The following is a 24,791-nucleotide window of genomic DNA, read 5'->3' on the forward strand; positions in this document are numbered from 1 at the left end:
CTTGGTAAAGGATGAGACCATGCAAGGTGGAATGAGTTGCTCAACGACCAAAAGAGTTATGCAAAGCTCACAGAGGTGAGGGGAATTGCTAACTCAAAGAATTTGGTACTCATGCATGGGCTTGTATGCGAACGATGGAATGTTCGTGGCCATCCCAAGGCGACCAAAACTCGGCGCCATGGAGCATTGAAACTTTCTCTTCTTCATGTGAAGGATACGTCCGTAGGAGGCTGAAGTGTGCAACGAGTTCAGCATGTTGCTAGGCCTTGAGTGATCCAGCGGGGGTTGTATTGACGTGGAGTCGCAATCTAGCAAGTGCGTTTGCAGGAGACAGAACAATGCACAATTTGTTCAGCAGATCGGAGTAGTCCAAAGGGGATGGTGGTCTCCAAAACGAAGAGAGATGTTGCTCCAATGGGACAATTATCCAAGAGGGATAAGTCCTAGCACTCTAGAGGGAGAATCATGTGGGACGGACCTCACAAGTTGAGGAGGAGTACCTAAACAAACAACAACTCCACGAAGCTCAATGGACTGAGCAAGCGGCGAGGAGTCGTTGCATGATCTCGCTCGAGAGAATGCATTGGTGGATGCATTGCGAGATCAAGTGGGGGAGCAACCCAAAACAACTCAAATGAAGGCATACTTGGAGTCGATATGGAGATCGAACTCAAGGGAGGGCTGACCCATGGAATGGTGGGCGCGAGGGCCACCATCGACTCAATGCAAAAACGAGGAGCGGAGTAACTTGGGTGTAACTTGGCGAAGTACCCAAGCCGCATGAAGGGAGCCAGCATAGAAGTTGGAACATGGAGCAGAGGCACAATGCTTTCCTTAGATAGAGGTCAAGGACATGAACTCTTGCAAAGGCAAGAGTAGGATCATGTTGTTCCATAAGTCCTTCATTCTAACGGAGCAGACTCATCTTGCATGGTGCCGAAGACGAAGGGAGCTTCTGAGCACATGCACCTTATCTCGGAGAAGCATTTGATGGAGGAACTAAGGCGACTCAATTTACGGAGGCGAAATTAGGTTCAGAAGGCCTTAGCACGGGGTAAGAGGACTCAGAGGTGGGTACTCTTGAAGAATATGCCATAGTGTTGCCATTCAAGTTGCTATGAAGGAAGCGGTACACAGCGAAGATTGTACTGGTAGGGGTAGAGGCCTAGGATCCAGACAATGGTGCACTAATTGCAGTGAAGTCGGGGGACTTCGGGAGCTACTAGGCGACGGACTGTCCTAGAGCGGTGCTTCATCTAGATATGACCCAAGAGTGGGTGGATGAAGGTCGATTGCCAAAGGAGCGAACAAAATCGAAGGTGGAAGAGACCCTACGATGTATTGGCAGAGGCCACACATGGAGGGTTCACAATTCGAGTTCATCCCACAAGGATCAGAATGCAATAGATGTGTCACCAGGAGGCGACATTGTGCAACGGATCATGGTGGAACAGTTCGTGGCAATGCGATACACACAATCTAGTCCCGTGAGGGATTAGATCATACGGAGGTATGATCGGGAGCTACTGGAAGCTCTACTTCGGTGAACAACACGACGGCAAGAAGGGCTATGGATTCAAGGAGTGAAGGCCATGGTACCGCAGAGGCGGGTCTTCCAGGCGTGCATCGAATTTTGCATCGGATGAAAACTTTGGTCATCAGCATATGGGGGCAGTGTTCCACCAAGGGAAAAGTTCGAATGCAAGTACCAGTGAGCCCCATGGGAGGGACTTGATCATGCAGAGGTATGATCGAAGCAGCTGGAGAGTTGGACTGCTCTAGAGCTCATATTCGCTTAAGGGAGCCCGGCAAGTCAGAGGACAAGATCAAGTAAGCGAACGTTGCTACCAAGGAAGCTAAGGAGAACAGAATCGGTGCAAACCCTACAACGTGATGGCAGAGGCCATGCATGGGAGTTGCAGTCTATCTTTCCATCGACCAAACGGACTGCTTGGAGAACACAGAGGTGTTGAAGCAGGGGGTCGAAAGGGGCGAGGAAGCGACGACGAGTCCAGAGGGACTTAGCTACCCAAAATCAAGCATTAGTTAGAATGGAGGTGGACTCAAAGGAGTGCCACAGAGATATATCTACTGATCGTGAAGAAAAGGGATGCAGATGCGAGGCGACGGATAGTAGGGCCATGGGCATGGCAGCGCCATGGTACCGCAGAGGCGGGACTTCCGTGAAAGTCATTGATCCCTTGCTCTCATGGAGGGAGAGCGCTTGGTCGTGAAGGGGGCTGAGGAGGTGGAGCATGCAAAGGCAATCTCCAAGTACCGAGACAAGGCTGAAGGGTAGAGGCTGAGGAACTTCGTAAGATCGGTGTCAATGAGTTTCTCATCAAGATAGCCGAAAGTGAAGGACTTCAGGTCATGCAAGAGTGCATGACCAAGGAACGAAGCAGGCAGTACGCGGTGTTGTACCTTTGCTACTCAGGGGAGTAGGCAGCAGGGTTGATGGAGAAGACGGTACTTTCCTAGAGGCGACCAAATCTATTAGAGAATTACTTCAAGTTGGGGTGAAAACTTCCTGCATTCCAGAAGTTCGATGGCATTGAGAAGGTGAATCACAGTAGCTAACTCAATGCAAGGAGTGCAAACACTTCAAGTGCTTCAGAAGTGTGAGCAAAGAGCAGGCGAAGGCCAGTAACCAGCTCGATGCATAGAGTACAACCTCGAAGAGGCGGGCGAAGTCAAGTAACCTTTGCCTTCTCAACTCTTAAGAGAATGGGCGAAACCGAGTACCCCAATTCTCTTATCTATCCAGCAGATGAGCTCTGCATATGTTTAAAGACTCTTCGAAGATAATGGAAGACAATAGTTGTCAAATCCTCACCAACGGTGATCAGTACTACTGAGAGTAGATTGTCCGCTTCATTTCCCAACGAAATGTCAATCGAAGGCGGGAGTGATGCGAACCTACTTGGAAGTGACAACTAAGTAAAAGAAGAGTCAATGAGCAAATGTTGTGGAGGAAGGACCCAAAACTTCAGAAGTTTGCGAGACGATGCTCGTTAAAAGCTCCAACAAGCATCCACCCAGTTCAAACAACATGAGGCATTTGAGAGACTGGCGCAGTAAGGATGGTCTTTTTCCTTCATTTGGAGGATCCGCAGGAATCAACAAAGATCAACACAACTTAGCCAACCCCACACCAAAGTCAGAGTCATTGGTGAGTTGAAGCAGCATGGCGGATCAAAGGTTCGACTACTCAAAAACAGTAGCGGAGAGCAGCTGGGAGCCAAGAGGCGCATTATAGCTGGAGTAGAAGATTGAAGACTCAACAAAGGCGAGGAGTTGCAGTGTCGACAAAGGCTTCAACGAGGACGTCGAAGGAATAATTGGGGGAGAATGTCACGGACAAACTTCTAAACATGATATTTGATGTAATGCTTATGTATGTCCATGTCTTTTGGCATGTTCATGCCTTGTACAGCATGTAGAGGGGCGATCGAAGGCTTAATAGTCCCATTTTAGTTAGGTTGGTGGCCTCTTTAGGCTTGTAAATAAAGGTTGTGTCATGTGGACACGTGCGAGAGATTTTTAGTCTGTAATGGACCATTTTACCCTTTGTTGTGCAACTGTTCAAAGCTTGTAAAGTCTGTTTGTAATTTGCATTGTCTATGAAGTATTTTTCAGAGATGTTTTCTTGTGGATCCCGATTGAGGCGTTCTCTCTAACCTGTTCTCTCTTTTGCTGGTCATAAGGGACAATGGGAGGCTTCGGGGAGGCTGACCTTTGCGGACGAACACGCAAGGGTGCTGCACGACTTAGGCAAAACCAGCTAAGTCCGTGACAATATGGCATGAGAACTTCTTGGTTTGGCAAGAGGGGAGGTTTCGCATTTATAGTGGCCTCCTTGCTTAGGAATACCCGTTGGTGATTTTACCACCAACATATCCTCACTATCACTATGCACCTAGACGTCAATGTTACATAGATATCCCTTGTTCGTCGAAATCATCAAAAAGTACTCCGTATCCCATACTTATTTCTCTACATGGATGCATTTGTACAAAAGGGATGGCTTCATATTTTTCCGTTTTCCTTTTTTTTGTCTTTGATGGATACATTACATGCAAGAATAGTTGTATCAAGAACAAGAACTTCATTTATTTTTTATCCTAAACGGATGTATCACTAAATATGAGGACACCTTAGACCATATAAAGAGTGTGCAAATATTTTCTTTTCATATTTGTGTTATTGATTTTATCACAAGTGAAAGGATGACATCAGCTTAAAATAAGGTCGACTAGCTATGACATGACTTGATCTATGCCTCTAACCATTCGAACTCAAATCTTGCGGCCTGCACCTAGTCACTACCTAACTAGTCGTTGGCTCAAGCTTAAGTAACTGTTATTATTAAATATTTTATTTAATAATAATGTAACCGTTCTCATTAAGTTCATCATTCAATTTCTTTATTTATTATATTTTAAATATTTTAATTTTTTATTCTAAATATAATCATTATTATTAAATATTTAATATCATTAAAATTCTTCATTATGGTCCAAATGTTATATATTTGAATTAATTTTTGAACGTTATAAGTTGGTGATAATAAATATTCTTGATGGGAAAACATCTATATAAACGAAGATTTTAGTCCTTGGGCTTAACATCTTTTTGAAGTCTAAAAGATTTCCTACACCATCTAAAGGGAGAGTTCTGAGCCGAAAAGTACTAAAGTTTAAGAAGAAACCATTGCTGAAATTCTTGACAACAATAGCTGGAGGAATGCTATTTCGTTTCTGCATTAGTTTTCTTGTGTTTCTATTATAATGATTTAGAAACATATTTTGGTATAAAATTTTCTAATATTTGGTATCAGAGCTCTCTAACCTCTGCCTTGATATGAAAAAGTTTTCATTTTTTATACCATGAATATGGCTTTATTTTGGTTTCTTTTTGAAACTTCTCGATATATTTTATATTAAAAATCATGATAATATAACTTTTAAATATTTAGAGTTAGTAAAATGCTCATATTATGTATACATATTTGGTTATATTGATTTATGCCTATAAGTCCATTTTATATGTCCAAAATGTGTAGTGATCCATATAATCTTAATTAATTAAGAATTAGTCATGCCATTCTTAATTAATTAAAATTATATATAAAGTTAAAATAAGGACCACATAAGTAATTAGATATCATATTATGACTAATTATATTTAATATAATAATTATTATTCCATAGGATCTTTTATTATATTTAATATAATTAATCAGGATAAAATATCAAATTACTTTCATAATTTACCCACAGGGATTATGAATTGGAATATAATTTGATAGTTTTATCATAAAGACTATTTGAATCTATTTGAATTAAGAATCTAGCCCGTAGGCAATTTTTATGTCATGAGATTCATATTTTCTAACATGTTTCACATTGGTAAAACATGTAATTTAAACTATAAAGCTTCAAACTTTGACATAAACATGTTTGATTTTATATAGTTTCTCAAACTGTTAATTTCTCTGATATTCAATATGACATTCCCAAACTTAGGGGTGATAACTATAAGATATGGAAGGAGGGTTATCCTTCATTTATGGTGGATGAATATTGATTATGCTATTAGGAAATACGAACCACCTATAATCACTAATACCAGCACTCCAATTGAGATCACGTTATATTAGTGATCCAATCGGCTTAGCGTGATGTTTATCAAAACTAAGTTAACTGTTGGCATACGTAGTTTTGTTGACTAGCATAAAAAAGTCCGAGACTTGCTACAAGCTATTGATGAGCAATTTATCACTTCGGAAAAGGCACTAGCAAGTACCCTAATAATGAAATTTTCATCCCTTAGACTTACCAATATAAAAGGTGTGCATGAGCATATAATGTAAATGTGAGATATTACGGCTCAACTTAAGAAACTCGAGGTTAATATGTCAGAATCTTTCCTGGTGCACTATATTCTGAACACTCTTCCACATCAATACGGACCTTTTAAGATTTTATACAATACACATAAGGACAAATGGTCAATCAATTATTTAATGACTATGTGTGTTCAAGAAAAAGAGAGGCTAGTGATGGAACTGAGTGAGAGTGCATTGGTGGTAACCACTCACGGGAAGAACAAAACTAATAAAAATCAAACCAATCAGAATGCTCATCAGTAGGGAAAGGTAAAATACCACCCCAAGCTAATATCAAGAAAAAAGCAAAGTGTTTTTTTTGTATAAGGAAGGGACACATGAAGAAGGAATGTATGAAATTCAAACAATGGCTTGAAAAGAAAGGTTAACCAACCTCGTTTGTGTGTTATGAATCTAATATGGTTAATGTTAATATTAACACATGGTGGATTGACTTTGGATCAACAATCCATATTGCAAACTCTTTGCAGGGTATGCAAAACCTAAGGAAGCCAGTGGGAAGTGGGCAAAGCATTTTATCAGGAAATAAGATAGACTCACATGTGGAGGCAATTGGAACATGCATTTTAACTTTAAATAGTGGTTTTGTTTTAAAATTAGAAAGGACTTTTTAAGTACCAAGTTTCTCACGAAACTTAATTTCTATTTACTGACTCGTACCAATTAGGTATTCATTTAATTTTAAAAACACATCAGTTCATTTATTATATAAATCTGATTATGTTGGGAAACGTATTTTGTCTTATAGTCTTTATCGTATTTTATTACAAAATGATGATACTCAAAGTTCAAAGCATGTTCACACTGGCACTAAAAGGTGTAATATTAATGAGGACTCTTCTATATTATAACATTGGAGATTATGACATATCTCCATAGAGAGAATTAAGAAATTAGTTAATGATGGGGTACTTAGTACTCTTGATTTTACTAATTTTAAGACTTGTGTGGACTATATTAAGGGAAAGCAGACCAGGTGTTAATAGGAGTTTAGACATATTAGAAATCATTCATACTGATATATATTTTCCAGACATGAATACACATGGTCAGAAATACTTCATCTCCACTCTTTTGATCCTCGATTGGCACCACCCCTACTTGTCCCTGATGCAAACATTGTTTTTCTATAATTAATTGTAAACATCTATCTTAGTAGTTTATATCTTATCTAATTGTCATCACCTTTTGGAATATTCTTTCTAATTGCTTGATATATTCACATTATTATTTTCTTATACTTAAGTGAAGGTGCTAGAGACATGATCGTTTTAACTATTCAGTGAAAATTGTGTTGAATATTATATTTTGATAATAAAATCAATTGGTGAATTAATGATCTAATACATTTATTGAGATAAGTGATGCAGGACTAACTACGATAGTAAGAAAGACAAAACAATTAAAGAAGAATCGAAGTTGGGTCGGAGTCAATGATTAAGTATTGGACCGGATGAATCAGGGGATAGATCAAAGGATCGAACGATGCAGTTCGCCGAAAGCTCGCCGAAAGATCGTCGGAAGTTCACCGAGAGTTCAGTTGAACAATTGATGTGCCAAACAACTTAGATTACTTGTATCATAATCATTTTAGCCTTAACTATCGTAGTTAAAATTTTAATTTGAGTTCATAACAAAAATAAAGCATTAGATGCTTTTAAAGTCTTTAAGGCTGAAGTTGAGAACCAATGTGGTAAGCAAATCAAAATTGTAAGATCAAATAGAGGTGGAGAATATTATGGTAGATATACTGAAAATGGATAAGCACTTAGTCATTTTGCTAAGTTTCTTCAAGAACATAGGATTGTTGCCCAATACACTATGCCTAGTTCTCCGGACCAAAATGGTGTTGTAGAAAGAAGAAATCAAACATTATTAGATATGGTGTGGAGTATGCTTAGTAACTCCAATCTTCCTAAGTTCTTATGGACTAAAGCACTAAAGACGACTGTGTATATATTAAACCGAGTTCCAACCAAGGTTGTCCAAAAGACATTATTTGAATTATGGAAAGATTGGAAACCGAGTTTGTGACATATGTGCATTTGGGGATGTCCATTTGAGGTCAATATATATAATCCATAAGAGAAGAAACTGGACCCGAGGACTATTAGTGGGTATTTCATTGCATATGTCGAAAAGTCCAAAGGTTATAGGTTCTATTGTCCATCTCACACAACTAAAATTGTGGAATCAAGAAATGTTAAATTTCTTGAGGATGACATGATTAGTGGGAGCAATCAGTTCAGGAATATAGTTTCTGCACATGATCATATAGAATCTCAACCTTCTATATCAAATGATAGATTGGTTATAGTTCATAGCACTCCTCAAGTACAAACTAGTGCTGAATAGTCAATCATTGAAATTCCACAAGTTGCTTATAGTATTCTAATAGATCAAGCAATTCAGGAATTACAACAAGCTCTTGAACAATTAGTTGAACTACAAGTTCCTCAGGGAAACATTGGTACAACATTAAGAAGATCTATTAGAAATAAAAGATCAGCAATTTCTAGTGATTATGTTGTATATCTACAAGAATCTGACTATAATATTGGAGCCAAAAATGATCCTGAAACCTTTTCACAAGCCATGAGTTGCAATGAATCAAATTTATGGCATGATGTCATGAAAGAAGAGATGAATTCCATGATGAGCAATGGAGTATGGGATCTTGTAGAGTTGCCTAATGAATCAAAGGCTATTGGTTGCAAATGGGTCTTTAAAACTAAGAAAGATTCATTAAGCAACATTGAGATATACAAGGCAAGACTTGTTGCAAAGGGATTTACTCAAAAAGAGGGAATCGATTATACAGAGATGTTTTCTCCTATATATAAGAAATATTCTCTTCATATCATTTTGACATTGGTTGCTCATTTTAATCTTGAGTTGCAACAAATGGATGTGAAAACGATATTTCTTAATGGAGATCTAGAGGAAGAAGTTTATATGAAATAACCTGAATGTTTCTCCTCTAGTGTTGGTGAACACTTGGTTTGTAAGCTTAAGAAGTCTATATATGGTTTAAAACAAGCCTCCCACCAATGGTATTTTAAATTCTATGAAGTGATTTCTTCATTCGCATTTGTTGAAAATCTCATGGGTCAATGCATATACTAAAAGGTCAATGGGAGTAAAATATATTTTCTTGTTTTATACATTGATGATATTTTGTTTATAACTAATGATAAAGGTTTGCTACATGAGGTGAAACAATTCCTTTCTAAAAATTTTGACATGAAGGATATGGGTGAAGCATCTTATGTTATATGCATTAAGATCCAGAGATAGAACTCGAGGCATTTTAGATCTATCATAAGAAACCTATATCGATAAACTTTTAGAAAGATTTTGGAAGAAGGATTGTTCACCAAGTGTTGCTCCCATTGTGAAAAGTGATAGGTTCAATTTGAACCAATGCTCAAAGAACAACCTTGAAAGGGAATCAATGAAAACCATCTTATATACTTCTGCCGTAGGAAGCCTTATGTATGCTCAGGTTTGTACTAGACCTGATATTGCATTTGTTGTGGGGATGTTAGGTCGATATCAGAGTAATCCAGGTATGAACCACTAGAGAGCTGCAAAGAAAGTGATGAGGTATCTACAAGGAACCAAATATTATATACTTATGTATAGACATACAAACAATCTAGATGTGATTGGTTACTCAAATTCAGAATTCGCTGGTTGTGTTGATTCTCGCAAATCAACATCAATATATATTTTTTATGATGGCTGGTATAGCTATTTCTTAGAGAAGCTCTAAGCAAACCTTGATTGCTACTTCTACCATGGAAGCTGAGTTTGTCTCCTATTTTGAGGCTACTTCACATGGTGTATGACTTAAGAGTTTCATTTCTGGGCTTAGAATCATGGATTCTATTTATAGGCTATTAAGAATTTTCTACGATAATTCAACTATTGTTTTTATGGCTAAAAATAATAATAGTAGAAGTCGAAGTAAACACATCGACATTAAGTATTTAACCATAAGAGAATGTGTAAAAGAAAAGAAAATGGTCATTGAGCATATTAGCACTGAATTGATGATTATTGATCCTTTGACTAAATGCATGCTACCTCTAAAATTCAAGGATCATGTAGAGAAAATGGGACTTGGTTCCACTTTGTAATGATATTGAAACTCTTATATATTATATTTTCTCATTCATGTGCATATTATTTTAAGAAAATATATTGTTATTGGACCAAGAATAAATATAAGGTTTATTCATTAAGTAATATTACCATATTAAGATTAAGAAACTAAATACATTGTGATACATGGATGATAATACTCGCTCTTAGAGGACTTATCGCTATGATTCATATATTTGTTTCTTAAGAAAGTTATTCAATAAAAATTAATTCAAATTATTAAGCTAAACGTATGGACCAAGTGGGAGAATGTAACTTTTATTATTAAACATTTTATTTAATAATAATCTAACTGTTCTCATTAAGTTCATCATTCAATTTCTTCATTTATTATGTTTTAAATATTTTAGTTTTTCATTCTAAATGTATTCATTATTATTAAATATTTAATATCATTAAAATTCTTCATTATGGTCCAAACGTTACAAATTTGAATTAATTCTTGAACGTTATGAGTTAGTGATAATAAATGTTTTTGATGGGAGAACATCTATATAAACGAGGATTTTGGTCCTTGGGCTCAACATCTCTTTGAAGTCTAAAGGATTTCTTATATCATCTAAAGCGAGAATTCTGAACCAAGAAGTGCAAGAGTTCAAGAAGAAATCATTACTGAAATTATTGACAACAACGACGGGAGATACGCTATTTCGTTTCCGCATTAGTTTTCTTATGTTTCTATTATAATAATTTAAAAATATATTTTGGTATAAAATTTTCTAACCACCTTACCATGCCATCCTTACCACTATGTTCGGAGAGAGAATTCTTTGTCACCATATCAATTTTTTTTTTAATGTTAAATCAACAATACAAACATACAAGAGGTCTATCTATGCATACATCATTTGATGTGGTGGAAAGCATTCCCTTTGTAGAAATTATATTCGTCAATGATAGAAAACCATATGAAGCATTTGATACAATCTAAAATATCCCTATTAGCATTCACCTCAGATAAAAACATCTAAAGTACTCGACATGACCTAAAATGTTCCTCTTGCATACAACACATGCTAATTAAAATCGATACGCCTCGACACACTCACGCATTTTATATATTTGATACTCTTATACAATCAATTCAAGTTAGGAAAGTGTCAACGCCCTTCCACATCCCTTGTATCATGATCACACGCTAGCAAGCGTTTTCCCCCAAAGAATAATATAAGGACAAATAAAATGGTTAGAATTAACGAAAACATATGACATCTGGTCCATCCATTGGCAACCAATCAAGGCTTGACATGTGTTGCCTAATTATTCATGAAGGCTTTGCTATCATGCCAACAATGTGGCGCCACCTAACGATAACATAATACCATCTAAGCATGCTCAGTTAGCATGACATCTAAAGAGGGATAGTCCTTATTGATACCCCAAGCTTGAGACTTATAAAAGGAGGGTCTCCGCAAATATGCATATACCACTCAACTCTCCGGGTGAGGCTGATTCTTGAGCTCCATAGATTGGTCATGGTGGTGGCATCCTCCTCCGTCTTTAGCGGGTCCAACCGTCGCCCACAATGTCATCCTCCATTTGCAACTTCATCCATCGTTCACAATCTCGACCATTATCCACAACTACATGGGTCATTTGTGGCCATGATTGTAGTCCTGTCTTCATCCATCGTCCATGACCTTGATCATTGTCTGTGACTTCGTCCAACGCTTGCAGCCTTGATCGTTGCTTGCAACTTCATCCATAGGTCTGTCGTGACTAAGATAGCCACAACGTTACAAGTTTGACATATCTTTGAGTCGGTCATGGCATCTCAAACTCGTCGTAACTTAGTTACGATGAAGGCATCAAGGTATGATAAATTTAGTTACCATGTAGAGAGTATCAAATATAGGAGATGTGCAAGGACATCAAGACATGTTGACCAAAACTAGGAGTGTTCAAACCGGTCTGAATCGAAGCGTTAATGGTTGAATCGAATCAAATCGGAAGGATAGTTTGGTTTGGTTCAAGTAAGGTACTCTAAACTGAAACTATTTCAGACTTACCTAATAGAAGTGGTTTAAAATTGATTAATCTGGGTTAGTTAACTGGTTACTCGATTTCTAATTATAAATATTTTAAAATATATAAATTTTAAATGAATCAGTTTGATTTGGTGAATCGAATTAGTTTAATTGAATCAAACTAGAATTTTGATCTAATTAGACTGACATTCTCAAAAAAAATTATATCATAAATATTATTCTAAACATTCTAAAAAATATATTAAATATAGAAGGAAAAAAAGAATCAATAATAAGATAGCACAAAGATGAAACTCCTCTTAGTAGCAACCTCCAAGAAAGTTGAGAGTAGGATCTTCTTCCATTGCAATATATTACTCTATTACAATTTATTGTTAACGACATCAAGCTTCACGAAGAGTAAAAGCAATGGTACGTTATGCAAGCAGCTTATTGATCCAAATGCCCCAATCGATTTAGATGTTCTTTTGTTGAGTGATTTAGATATCCTAATTACACAATTACAAGGATGAAATTATGAACTTAAAAACTATTGCTTTTCCAATAGGGTTGGTACCTTTAAAATTAAAATCGGTTCAATTCGATTCAAATAAATTAACCAAAATTGAAAAAAAAAAATATCCTCCCAAACTAGAGTTGTTTATAGCCTTCAAAACGAAATTATTGATAAACTAATTTAGACTGATTCATTTTGAGACTAGTTCGGTTCAGATTCGATTTGATTTTCAAATTCAAATTGAACACCCCTAATTAGAACTACCCACATAAGGAGTATCAAGCGTATGAGATGTACAAGGAAAACTCGTAAGAGGTCACATAGTCAGACATGAGAAGAGCGAGGGTCTTAAGCTATGTCAACTTCAGCTCCTTTAGAGGGAGTATCAAACATATGATATGCACAAGGGCATTAGGATATGCCAACTTAAAATGTCTGATATGGATTGTCAGGAAATATACGAGTGTATTAAAATATGCTGACTTTAACTACCCTCATAGCGACTATCAAACCAAAGCATATATGATGGTATCAGAGTGTGCTAACTTAGAACTTGTCATATAAGAGGTATCAAATATAGAAAATATGTGAGTATGACAACATACTGACTTGAATTGCATGTATAGAGTACTAATGCTAGAGGCGTACGAGCGCTTAAGATATACTAACTTGAATTAAACAAATGCAGAAGATGTATGAGAGCATTAGTACTAGAAGTATTGTGGCTATCTAGAAAAGATGTTATAATCAATTTGAAGATATAATGGACTTGGGATAAAGTGGTAAACTAAATGATGTAGAAAGTGGAGGTGCCATGGCAAAGATACGATGGCTATATGTGACAAACTAATATATATAGTCAACTTGATGTTGTCGTAGACGAACATATAACATTCATCTTGAAGTTGGGTGGATAGAGATGTAGTGCCCGAGTCTCATGTATATTAAATTACAACTAGTATATTAATAAAAATAAAAATAAAATGTATTTATTATCCTCACTTAATAATATGATTTGTAATATTTATGTTTCATAAATATGATAAATGACATACTCATATTTTTTACTTTTAAAGTTGCGGTACATGCTTCCCAAAATATGTTATTTACAATGTTTTACGAAATTTTAGTTGAATATGCATAAGCATCAATATCTATTTTAAGTATATTTTATAGCAAGAAGGTATGATCCTAAAGTGCAATGAGACAAAGTGTGCTAATGGACTTAAATATGAGATTAAGTTATGGTAATAAGTATGCATATAGTGATTAGAAGCATCGATTGATTTTAATTGATCTCAGATGAATCTCAAAACTTAAATGAGTTTGACCACAATTAAAGTAGAGAAGTTTGAGTTTTAACATCATATATGTCAAGGATAATAAGCCACTTAAGTATGGATGGAGTAATAAAATATTAAATATAAATATAAATGAAAGAGGAGTATTATACTAAAAGTATTAAGATACATAAGTGAGATTAAAGGATAAGTTTAAACCAAAAATATCATCTTTGTTAAATCAAATTAGACTCAAGTGAAGTTGCTATAACTTTATAATTATATTAGTAAAAGAAAAAAAACTTGAAATAAGGTTTAATGGGATTGAACCCTAGACCTCAAGATAATCTCTTAAGCACTTCTATCTTATTTTGGCATCATCCACTTTACCAATTTAATAACCCATGACTCTTTTTTTTCTTTTTTAGTCATTTTCTCATCTTTTCTTATAGAGGCTAGAAACCTTAGCTCTAAGCAAGATTGAAGTAAGAAAAGTCTATTTCTTCCTTTACTATACCTAGGATTTTATTTTCATAGAGTATAAGTTGATATTTTCAACTACTTTTGAGTAATCTAAACTTTGAATTAATATTTTATTTATATATATGTTTTGTATAAATCTCTTATGGTTCTAAGGCCTTTAATATGACTTTAATTTGAGAATGGTATATAGAGTTATGAGTGTCTTAATCTAAGGTACTCAGTATCTCTTATTTTCTAAGAAGAGGTTCTATTCGAGCTGAAAGCTTTATCCTTTTACTATATTTTAGAAGGTTACCTTAGGATACTGTAAGGTTTATAAGTTCAGATAGTTACAACCCAGTTTCAGCATAATATAATAGATATTAATAGTTAAATTAGGAGAGTAGTTTAGCCTCCAAATGATTCTATTTTAAGTTAAAAAATTAGTGTGTATTTAGTTTTATATATTCATAGTTTTCTAAAAAAATTTATGATAATTCAAGATCATTTGGTCAACTAAAATAGTAAAGTAAAATTTCTTCATAGAATTATGCGATGATTTAAATGATACTAACTAGTTCATTTGATTAAGAATGAATTATTAAAAAACTGATGATAGAATTTAGATGAATTTAGGTTCAGTATGGTCTATTTTATTAGAAATTTTATAAAAAAAAATTATAAATATTACTATGAATTATTATGAATCAATAATTCAAGATGTAGAGTTCTTAATTAAAGCATCTCATAACCCTATGCTCCTAATTTGATAAGTGTACCACTCCCTATTATACTCGATCATTAAATAATATAGTCTTTCACTAATATATTCATTTTTGAGTTATAACAGGTAAGTATAAATTTAATTTATTCTAAAATAGAGGTCATATAAATTATCATATTTATAATATTTTTGGAAAGTATGTTTCAAATGATATGATTATCATAAGCTAAATATGAATGCATATAGGAGGAATCCTATCATTTTGTCTAGTAAATTAGCATGTTTTACATTTTAGATTACTATACTCCTACTTATAGCTATAAAAGAATCGAAAAGTGATGTCCTACTTTAATTTAATCATGCATATAGGGTATGGTGAAATTAGGAATATGGTGTTACAAGAGATGTCATAGTCAACATAATATTTCAATAAATGAAAATATCATGGTGGTCTTGAAGTTATGGTGGGCAAAGACGCCATGACCAACTTGAAGATGTGGTGGACTGAGACATCGTAGACTACCTGTTGTAGTGATTGGAGATGTCATAACCATCTTGAAGATTTAGCTATTGATAGAGATGTCATAGTTGGCTTGATCTTACAACAGGTAGGGACATCATCAATATTTAAAGATACAATGAACAGAGATGTTGTAGCTAACTTGACGGTGTAGTACATTGTCATATTGAAGATTCAATGAATGGAGACATCAAGATCATCTTAAAGTTGTTGTTGATTTGGGAGGTCATCACCGACTCGGAGATGCAATAGACTTGGACACTTATAGTGGATTAAAAAATATGTTAGACTTGAAGATAAGAAGAGGGTGATAATCAAGGATGCAAACATTGGATAGAGTTACAGATGATGGTTGTGGAGGATGGACAGAGTCATGAACTATAGTCAAACCAACAGATGATGGACAAAGTCATGAATCAAGAATGACATTGAAGATGATGGTCAAAGCCACATATGGGAAAGGAGGATGCCACCACTATCAGGTTGGGGAAGGACCAACCTAAGGTGTTCAAGAATGATGACGAAGGAGGATGCCAAAATCATTGAGTTGGGCAAGAACCAATCTAATGAGCTTAAGATGAGTCTAATCTAGAGAGTTTAGAGGTGTGTGCATACATGGAGAGAGCCTCCTTTTATCGGCTTTAGGCAAGGATATCAATAAGAAATATTCCTATATGGATGTCATATTGATTGGGCATGCTTAGATGGTGTCATGTCATCACCGTGGTATCGCATCATTGTCATGCTAGTAGGGCACTCATGGCTAATTGGGCAACATACGTTGATCCTTCATTGCTTTACTTATGGTTGGACTATACGAGCAACTTGAAGATAACCGTTGACTGAGATGTCGCAATGAAATTGACATTGCAATGAGCGAAGACATTGCAATCATCTTGAAGACTAATTATATATTACCCTCTGTAATTAGTTATCTTTAGTATTCAATCTTTATATCTTAAAATGTTACATTGACATCTTTATAATTATAAAAGTAAAATATTTAGGTCTATTTACTCTAATGTCATCGGTTTTCTTAACAAAAATATAAAAACCAAGAGAAAAAAAAAAGGATAATTTAACATTCCAATTGGTGGTGGTAGATATCATCGTTAGTGGTGGATGGTGCACCATTGGAGGTTATGTGTAACTGTTGTAGATGAGGAGAGCAGCAATAAGAGATGAGGGTCGCTTTACATCTACGTCGATACAGACATAGTTGTCGAGCGACGAAAGGGTCACCAATGTAAATGTCGAGTATCGTCGCTCTACATCTATATCAACATTAATGCAGTTATCAAGTGATACTGTTCTATATCTATATCGATGTCAATGCAGTTGTCAAGCGGCACCATTCAGCATTTGCATTGATAGCCCTTTCGTCGCTCAACAATTGCATCGATATCGATGTAGTTATCAAGCAACACTGCTCTACATTTATATTAGCGCTAATGTAGATATCGACCAGCCCTTTTACCACTTAGCAACTGCATCAACATCAACATAGATGTAAGGCAGTGAAAAGTCCTCTCGGTAACTATGTCGGCATCGACATCGACGCAGATATAGAGTGGCCCTCATCTCTCGTTGCTGCTATCCTCATCCACAATAGCCACCCGCAGGCCCTATTGCACCATCGTCTGCCACGATCGACGTTCTCCACCACCACTAATTAGAATATTAAAATTATATTTTTTTTGTTTTTTATGTTTATTTTTTCCATTGATAAAACTGACAACGTTAAGATAAATAGACATAGATGTTTCACTTTTGTGACTACAAGAATATCAATATAATTTTTTAATGTATAAGGACTGTAATGCTAAATATAGCTAACTATAGGGGATAATATATAATTAGCCCTCATCTCAAAGATGCAATGAATGAAGACATCATAGTCAACTTTATGTTGCGATGAGCAATATCATTGCAACGAGCAATGAGAAGGAACTATTCTGAAGATGTGCCAAATGAGATATGATGACCATTTTGAAATTCCCATAGGTTGGGAGGTCATAGCAGACTCAAATGCTACGGACTTAGGAACGATTTGGTTGTCTTAGATAGACAACAAACTTGTGGATGAAGTTATGGGCAACCATCAATAAATAGTCGAGTAATATCCACACTCTTCACCTGCATTTGGTGCCTTGGATGCAAACACAAAAGAAACCGATTTGAAGTACTCATAGAGTATTTAACACAAAAGAAATGATTACACAAGGGCATGCCAACTTTAGTTGATGCATAAGAAGTTTTGAATATAGAAGACATATATGGGTACTATGGCATGCTTACTAAACTCTACATAGGGAGTGTCAGATGTAAAAGATATACAAAAGTGTTAGTGTGTGCCAACTTATATTGCTTGTGTAGGGAGTATCAAAAGCTACAAACACAGGAGAGCATCAAGATAGCTAATTTGAACAATCCACGTAAAGAATTTCAAATGCAAGAGACAAACGAAGAAATTGCGGTTGCTTGGATTTAGTTATAGCGACTATGTTGAAAATCTAATAAATAGACATGTCACGACCATCTTGAAAATTTAGTAGACTTGGGATGTTATGGCTGACCTAATGATATAGCTAGCAGAGATGTCAAAGCCATCTTGAGATTGCAGCGGTAGAGATGTTGCAATCGACTTCATGTCATAACAAATAGAAACATCATAGCATGCTCGTAGTTATGGTGAGTGGAGACACATGACCAACTTGAAGATAATGGTATTACATGCCCATGGCTGGACTAGATGTCACCTATAGAGTTTTGATTGGTTTCAATTCTAACTATATCATTTGTCCCCATGGATCATAATTTCAAACTCAACAATATTTACTTGCATCAAGAAATAATTTACTCCACTTTCTTTGCCCACGTCAAGAACATGGATATAGAGATGCTCGAGAGTGTAAGTGGCCAACTTCAACTACGTGAAAGAGAGGATCGAATGTAAGAGACATGCTCGGGCATCAAGCATGCTTGTTTACTCACCCTCAACTGTGAGCCTTCACTACCCATAGCCTCAATTACTTGCTTCTTCACTTCCATCATTGCTTCCTTACTTATTAATAGTACTCATATGGAGAACTTAGTATTGTCCTCGTCCAATGATCATTTTACTATTGCTTGAGTCTGATGGTACTATCACCTAGGTTTACTTTAGGCCACTAGTTTGGCCTTTTAATGGATCCAATTTAGTCCAGTTTCAAGCTTAATGACTTTCTTGACAAGTTAATATTGTTTCAGCTCAATACCAACTTATATTGACCTAAAATGACATCGATCAAGACTTTGACAAATCAATTATATATCCGACACATTTACAAAGCTTTCAGTATATTGTACAATCATTCAACATGTCATTCGATTTTCTGACATATCACACTTTTCTTTGACATATCGCTCATTCCACCGACATATCGACTTTCTCATAACATCTAATCTTTCGACGCAGTATCTGATCCTTCCAGCATAATGCCCAAACCTATAGCATAAAATCTAATCTTTAGCACATCGACCAATCCTTCAGCTCGATGTTCAATTTTTGACACGATAATTTTTTGATGTAATATTCAACTCTCCTGCTCGATAGTTGGCCCTTCGATGGTCCTAGTTCATGATCAAAATATTTCCTATATCACTTATCTCAAAAGCATATTAGTCCAATAAACTCATTAATTGATTTCATCATCAAAATTCAGGATTCAACATTGTCCTCATCCAACGATTATTTTACTTTCCTTTAAGCCCTCATCATTTGAACTCCTATTGATACTATCAAATGTAGGAGAGGCACAAGGGTATTTGGCATATCGATTTGAATAACCTAACATACGAGGTATTGAATGCAAAACATGCCGGAGAGTATCCGAGTATGCTGACTTAAACTATCTCTATATTGAATATAGGAGAAGCATGAAAGCCTCGTAGCATGCCAACTTGAATTCCTTGGTTGAGAGTGTCGGATGTAGTAAATATACAAGGGCATTCAAATTGGCAGAATTAAACTATCTATTTATGAAATGTTGGACACAGTACACACACGAGAGTGTTGAGTGCCATCTTTAACTGCCTCCTATGAAGTGTTAGATATAGGATGCATTCAAGGGCATTAGGGCATGTTGACTAGACTTGCTCATGTAGAAAATGTTGGACATAGGTGTCAAGGCATGTGAACTTCAATTATCCAATTGAGAATATTAGAAGTTTGAAACATGCGAGCCTATCAGGATATGTCAACTTGAACTACTTACGTAGGAAGTATCAAATACATTAGACACGTGAGTATAGCGGGGCTGCTAGATGGAGAAGCTAAGGCTATCTTGAAGATACAACAGGTAGAGATGTAAGATATAGCAGACTTAGGATATTGTGGCCAAACTTGACGTTGCAACGAGCTCAGAAATGTCTCAAAATTATGATGGATGGAGAAATGACAAGTGTATTGAAGATGTGGTGAACTTATACGTCACAACCAACCTGATGTTATAGGGAGTGGAGACATCACGGTTGTCTTGAAGTTGTTGATAGAGACATCGCAATCGACTTGATGTTGTAGTTAACAAAAACATAATGGTAGTCTTGAAGTTGTGGTAGGACTGAAATGTCCAACTTGATGTTGCAATTAGCGAAGACATCATAACCATCTTGAAGATGTAGCGGGCAGATATACCACGCTTGCAACGAGCGAGGATGTCATGGCAGTGTGAAGTGATAGAAGATAAGATTTTCCCAACTATACGAGGAAATCTTCAATAAAGCTTCTTCAATAATTATTCTTATCTTCTATTTTTTTCATCATGGTATCAGAGCAGTGAGAAAAGCGAAGTTTCACTCTTGTCTTTGGCCAGCGACTAACGTCGTTGCAGCCACATTCCTAAGAGGTTCCACGGCCAATCCTCATCTTCCTCATCGCGGTAGCCTTTGCTGCCTTCGCTGATCTGCCAACAATCGGTGGACTTCCTCTATTCTGTTGAGGGAAATATTTTCTCGTAATCTGTATAAATAGGAGAGGGAACATGTTAATGTATTAAAGTATTTTTCATTTCTTCAATAAAGCTTCTTCAGTAATTATTCTTATCTTCTATTTTTTTCATCATGAAGTAGTGATGAATAAAGATGTTCCAATGAGTAGAGTCGTGGCGACCATCCTGAAGATGTGGCGAATGAAGACATCAGAGCCATCTTAAAGTTGTGGCGAGTTTGGGCTATCTTGAAGTTACGATAGACCTATGGATGAAATTGCAAGCAATGTTCAAGGCCATAGGAGTTGGATGAAGTCATCGACAATGGGTCAAGGTCATGGACGATGGATGAAGTATAGACTACAATCATGGCCACAGATGACCGATGTCGTTGTAGATAATGGTCAAGATCGTGACAGTCGAAGAAGTCACAAATGGGAGATGACATTGCAGACGATGACTGGACCTGCTAATGATGCAGGAGGATGCTACCACCATGACCAATCTGTGGAGTTCAAGCATCAGCCTAACCCGGAGAGTTGAGTGGTATGTGCATATTTGCGGGGACCCTCCTTTTATAAGTCTCCAGCTTGGGGTATCAACAAGGAATATTTGGCTTTAGATGTCATGCATATTCAGCATGCTTAGATGGTATTATGTCATCGTTAGGCTTACTGGATGGACTAGATGTCATATGTTAAGTTTTGATCGGCTGTCAATTCTAATTATATTATTTGCCCCTATATTATGCTTTAGGGAAAAGGCTTGGTAGTGTGTGATCACAATGTAAGATATCGAAGGGCGTTCATGTGTGCTAACTTGAATTACTTATATAAAAGTATCAATTATATAAGATTCATGAGTGTATCAAAAAGTATCAACTTTAATTAACATGTAAGGAGTTTTAAATGCAATTTGTGTGAATTTGAATTGCTCACAAAAGTTGTATCGAACACAAGTGATGCACGAGGGCGATCGATCATACTGAGTTAAACTATAGTGTCAAACACGAGATGGGCAAGGGCATCGAGACATCGACAATTAGTTGTTTTAAAAAATGACTAAATAATATTTTAAATATTTTTTTCATTCTAAATGAATGCATCGGGCATAAGAGGATACTTTGGTCATATAGATGCTTTGAATACACTTTTACCTAAGCGAACATGCCATGCACAAGAGGGATGCTTTGAATCATGTGAGACGTATGCATTGTATCCAAGAGAAATATTTTAGATCACATCAAATATTTTTGTCTTGGATACATGCATCATGTTCAATAGGGACACTTTAGCTTGTATCAAATATCTCATTTAATTTTTTGTCATAGATGAATATATTATGCACAAAGGGAAAGTTTTCAACTACGTCTTTTGTGTATTGGTGTTTTTGATTTAACACAAGTGAAAATATAATAACATGATGGTAATAACATGATAGCCAACTTGATTTCAAGCTAACATAAATATAAAAATGGTATATTTGTGCCCTCCCATTATATATTAAAATCCAGGGTGTCCTCATTTACAGCAATGCATTCGTTTAGGATAATAAATAAATAAAATTCCTGATACGTTCAATTAGGTCTCGTATGGGAATGAGAAGCACTTTTGACAATTTTGACAAAGGTGGGATGTGGGATATGTATGTAAGTAACATTGACCATCCCGATGCAAAGTTATATTGAGAGGGTCTATCGACGGTAAATTCACCGTCGGGTATTCTTAAACAAGGAAGCCACTATAAATATGAACCCTGTCAACCCAACCAGTTCTCATCTCATCTTGTTAAAGCCGCTTTGTAAGTTTCTCCCTCCCTCTTTGCTCGACCAAACCGCTTTTTTTCTCTCAAGGTATGTCTTCTTCCCTTTCATCTTTTCTTGTAATTCTCTTTAATTCCTCTTGTTTATTTCTTGCTTTGGATATTATTGTGTGGGCTACAACGTTTCTTTCTTGATGCTTTGGTGTTCTTGGCACCTTTGCAACTTCTTTTAGGGATTCGTCATTGATTTGATTCCTTTGGGGGAAGAGTACGTTTGATTTATCTCGATGTTTCTACCTTTGATCTACAAAATATATTGTTTGGTTTTGATTATTCTAGAGTAATAACATGCTTTGCATCATCTGCTCCTTAATGGATCTTTGTTGGTGGCATATATGTGGAACCCTTCATCATAAAATATTTGTGCTTTTATATGAGCTTTATGTTGGATTGCTAGATTTTACCTTAACTTGTGTCTGCATCATTGATCAGTGGTCTAATTTGTTCCTGGATTTCTTAGTTATATTTCTAATTCATGATCTATTCGGCCGTATGCTAATTCATTTTTATTATTTTATTCAGATGCAGATATTTGTTAAGACACTAACCGGCAAGACCATCACCCTTGAGGTTGAATCTTCTGACACTATTGATAATGTAAAGGCCAAGATTCAAGACAAGGAGGGCATCCCCCCAGACCAGCAGAGGTTGATCTTTGCTGGGAAGCAGCTAGACGACGGTCGCACCCTGGCAGACTATAACATCCAAAAGGAATCTACCCTTCATTTGGTGCTCAGGCTGAGGGGAGGAATGCAAATTTTCATTAAGACTCTCACCGGTAAGACCATCACCCTTGAGGTCGAATCTTCTGACACCATTGATAATGTAAAGGCCAAGATTCAAGACAAGGAGGGCATCCCCCCAGACCAGCAGAGGTTGATCTTTGCTGGGAAGCAGCTAGAGGATGGTCGCACCCTGGCAGACTATAACATCCAAAAGGAATCTACCCTTCATTTGGTGCTCAGGCTGAGGGGAGGAATGCAAATTTTCATTAAGACTCTCACCGGTAAGACCATCACCCTTGAGGTCGAGTCTTCTGACACCATTGATAATGTAAAGGCTAAGATTCAAGACAAGGAGGGTATCCCCCCAGACCAGCAAAGGTTGATCTTTGCTGGGAAGCAGTTGGAGGACGGTCGCACCCTGGCAGACTATAACATCCAGAAGGAATCTACCCTTCATTTGGTGCTCAGGCTGAGGGGAGGAATGCAAATTTTCATTAAGACTCTCACCGGTAAGACCATCACCCTTGAGGTCGAATCTTCTGACACCATTGATAATGTAAAGGCCAAGATTCAAGACAAGGAGGGCATCCCCCCAGACCAGCAGAGGTTGATCTTTGCTGGGAAGCAGCTGGAGGATGGTCGCACCCTGGCAGACTATAACATCCAAAAGGAATCTACCCTTCATTTGGTGCTCAGGTTGAGGGGAGGAATGCAAATTTTTGTTAAGACCCTCACCGGTAAGACCATCACCCTTGAGGTTGAATCTTCTGACACCATTGATAATGTAAAGGCCAAGATTCAAGACAAGGAAGGCATCCCCCCAGACCAGCAGAGGTTGATCTTTGCTGGGAAGCAGCTAGACGACGGTCGCACCCTAGCAGACTATAATATCCAAAAGGAATCTACCCTTCATTTGGTTCTTAGGCTTAGGGGAGGGATGCAAATTTTCATAAAGACTCTCACCGGCAAGACTATCACCCTTGAAGTCGAATCTTCTGACACCATTGATAATATAAAGGCCAAGATTCAAGACAAAGAGGGCATTCCCCCAGACCAGCAAAGGTTGATATTTGCTGGGAAACAGTTAGAGGATGGTCGCACCCTAGCGGACTACAATATTCAGAAGGAATCTACCCTTCATTTGGTTCTCAGGCTCAGGGGAGGGATGCAAATATTCATTAAGACTCTCACCGGCAAGACCATCACCCTTGAGGTTGAATCTTCCGATACTATTGATAATGTGAAAGCTAAAATTCAAGACAAAGAGGGTATTCCACCAGACCAGCAAAGGTTAATCTTTGCTGGGAAACAATTAGAGGATGGTCGCACCCTTGCGGACTACAATATCCAGAAGGAGTCCACCCTCCACCTGGTGCTCCGCCTTCGTGGTGGCCAGTGAACCCTTGTCCTGCTCGTTTGCTGCTTTGATGTGTGGTGTCTCGTATGTTGATAATGTTGTCTGTGGTGAAGTGTCCTCGTCGGTTGACAATGTTATGCTGGAACTCATGTTAATGTGTGGCAATAATGTTTTCGGTAACTTCTGGTCTTTGCATACTCTTTTTGTATGGCCATATTTTGTCTCTGATGTAGTTCTTTCTCTGTTTGATATTTCTTACATCGCCAGTTTAATCAATTCTTGCGTTGTATTTTCTTGTGCTCTTGTGTTTCTATTGTGTATGCGAAACAAACCTCTAAGACATACGTCGATTGTGTTATTTATTGATACCATA

General features: G+C 36.8%; 1 protein-coding gene across 1 annotated transcript; it reads left to right on the top strand.

Annotated features, from left to right (window-relative positions):
* Window positions 1-22,288: 22,288 nt before the first annotated feature.
* Window positions 22,289-24,694, top strand: LOC135651574 (polyubiquitin-like). Its single transcript, XM_065171757.1, has 2 exons — window positions 22,289-22,367; window positions 22,859-24,694. Exon 2 carries the CDS (start codon window positions 22,859-22,861, stop codon window positions 24,458-24,460), a length of 1,602 nt encoding a protein of 533 aa, XP_065027829.1. The 5' UTR covers window positions 22,289-22,367; the 3' UTR covers window positions 24,461-24,694.
* The last annotated feature ends 97 nt before the right edge of the window (window positions 24,695-24,791 follow it).

The sequence above is a fragment of the Musa acuminata genome, chromosome BXJ3-10 (assembly GCF_036884655.1).
Source record: "Musa acuminata AAA Group cultivar baxijiao chromosome BXJ3-10, Cavendish_Baxijiao_AAA, whole genome shotgun sequence".
Classification (NCBI taxonomy): Eukaryota; Viridiplantae; Streptophyta; class Magnoliopsida; order Zingiberales; family Musaceae; genus Musa; species Musa acuminata.

Bases quoted from the DNA above. Each gene is read 5' to 3' on its own strand.
- LOC135651574 (XM_065171757.1), top strand. From the start codon at position 22,859: ATGCAGATATTTGTTAAGACACTAACCGGCAAGACCATCACCCTTGAG.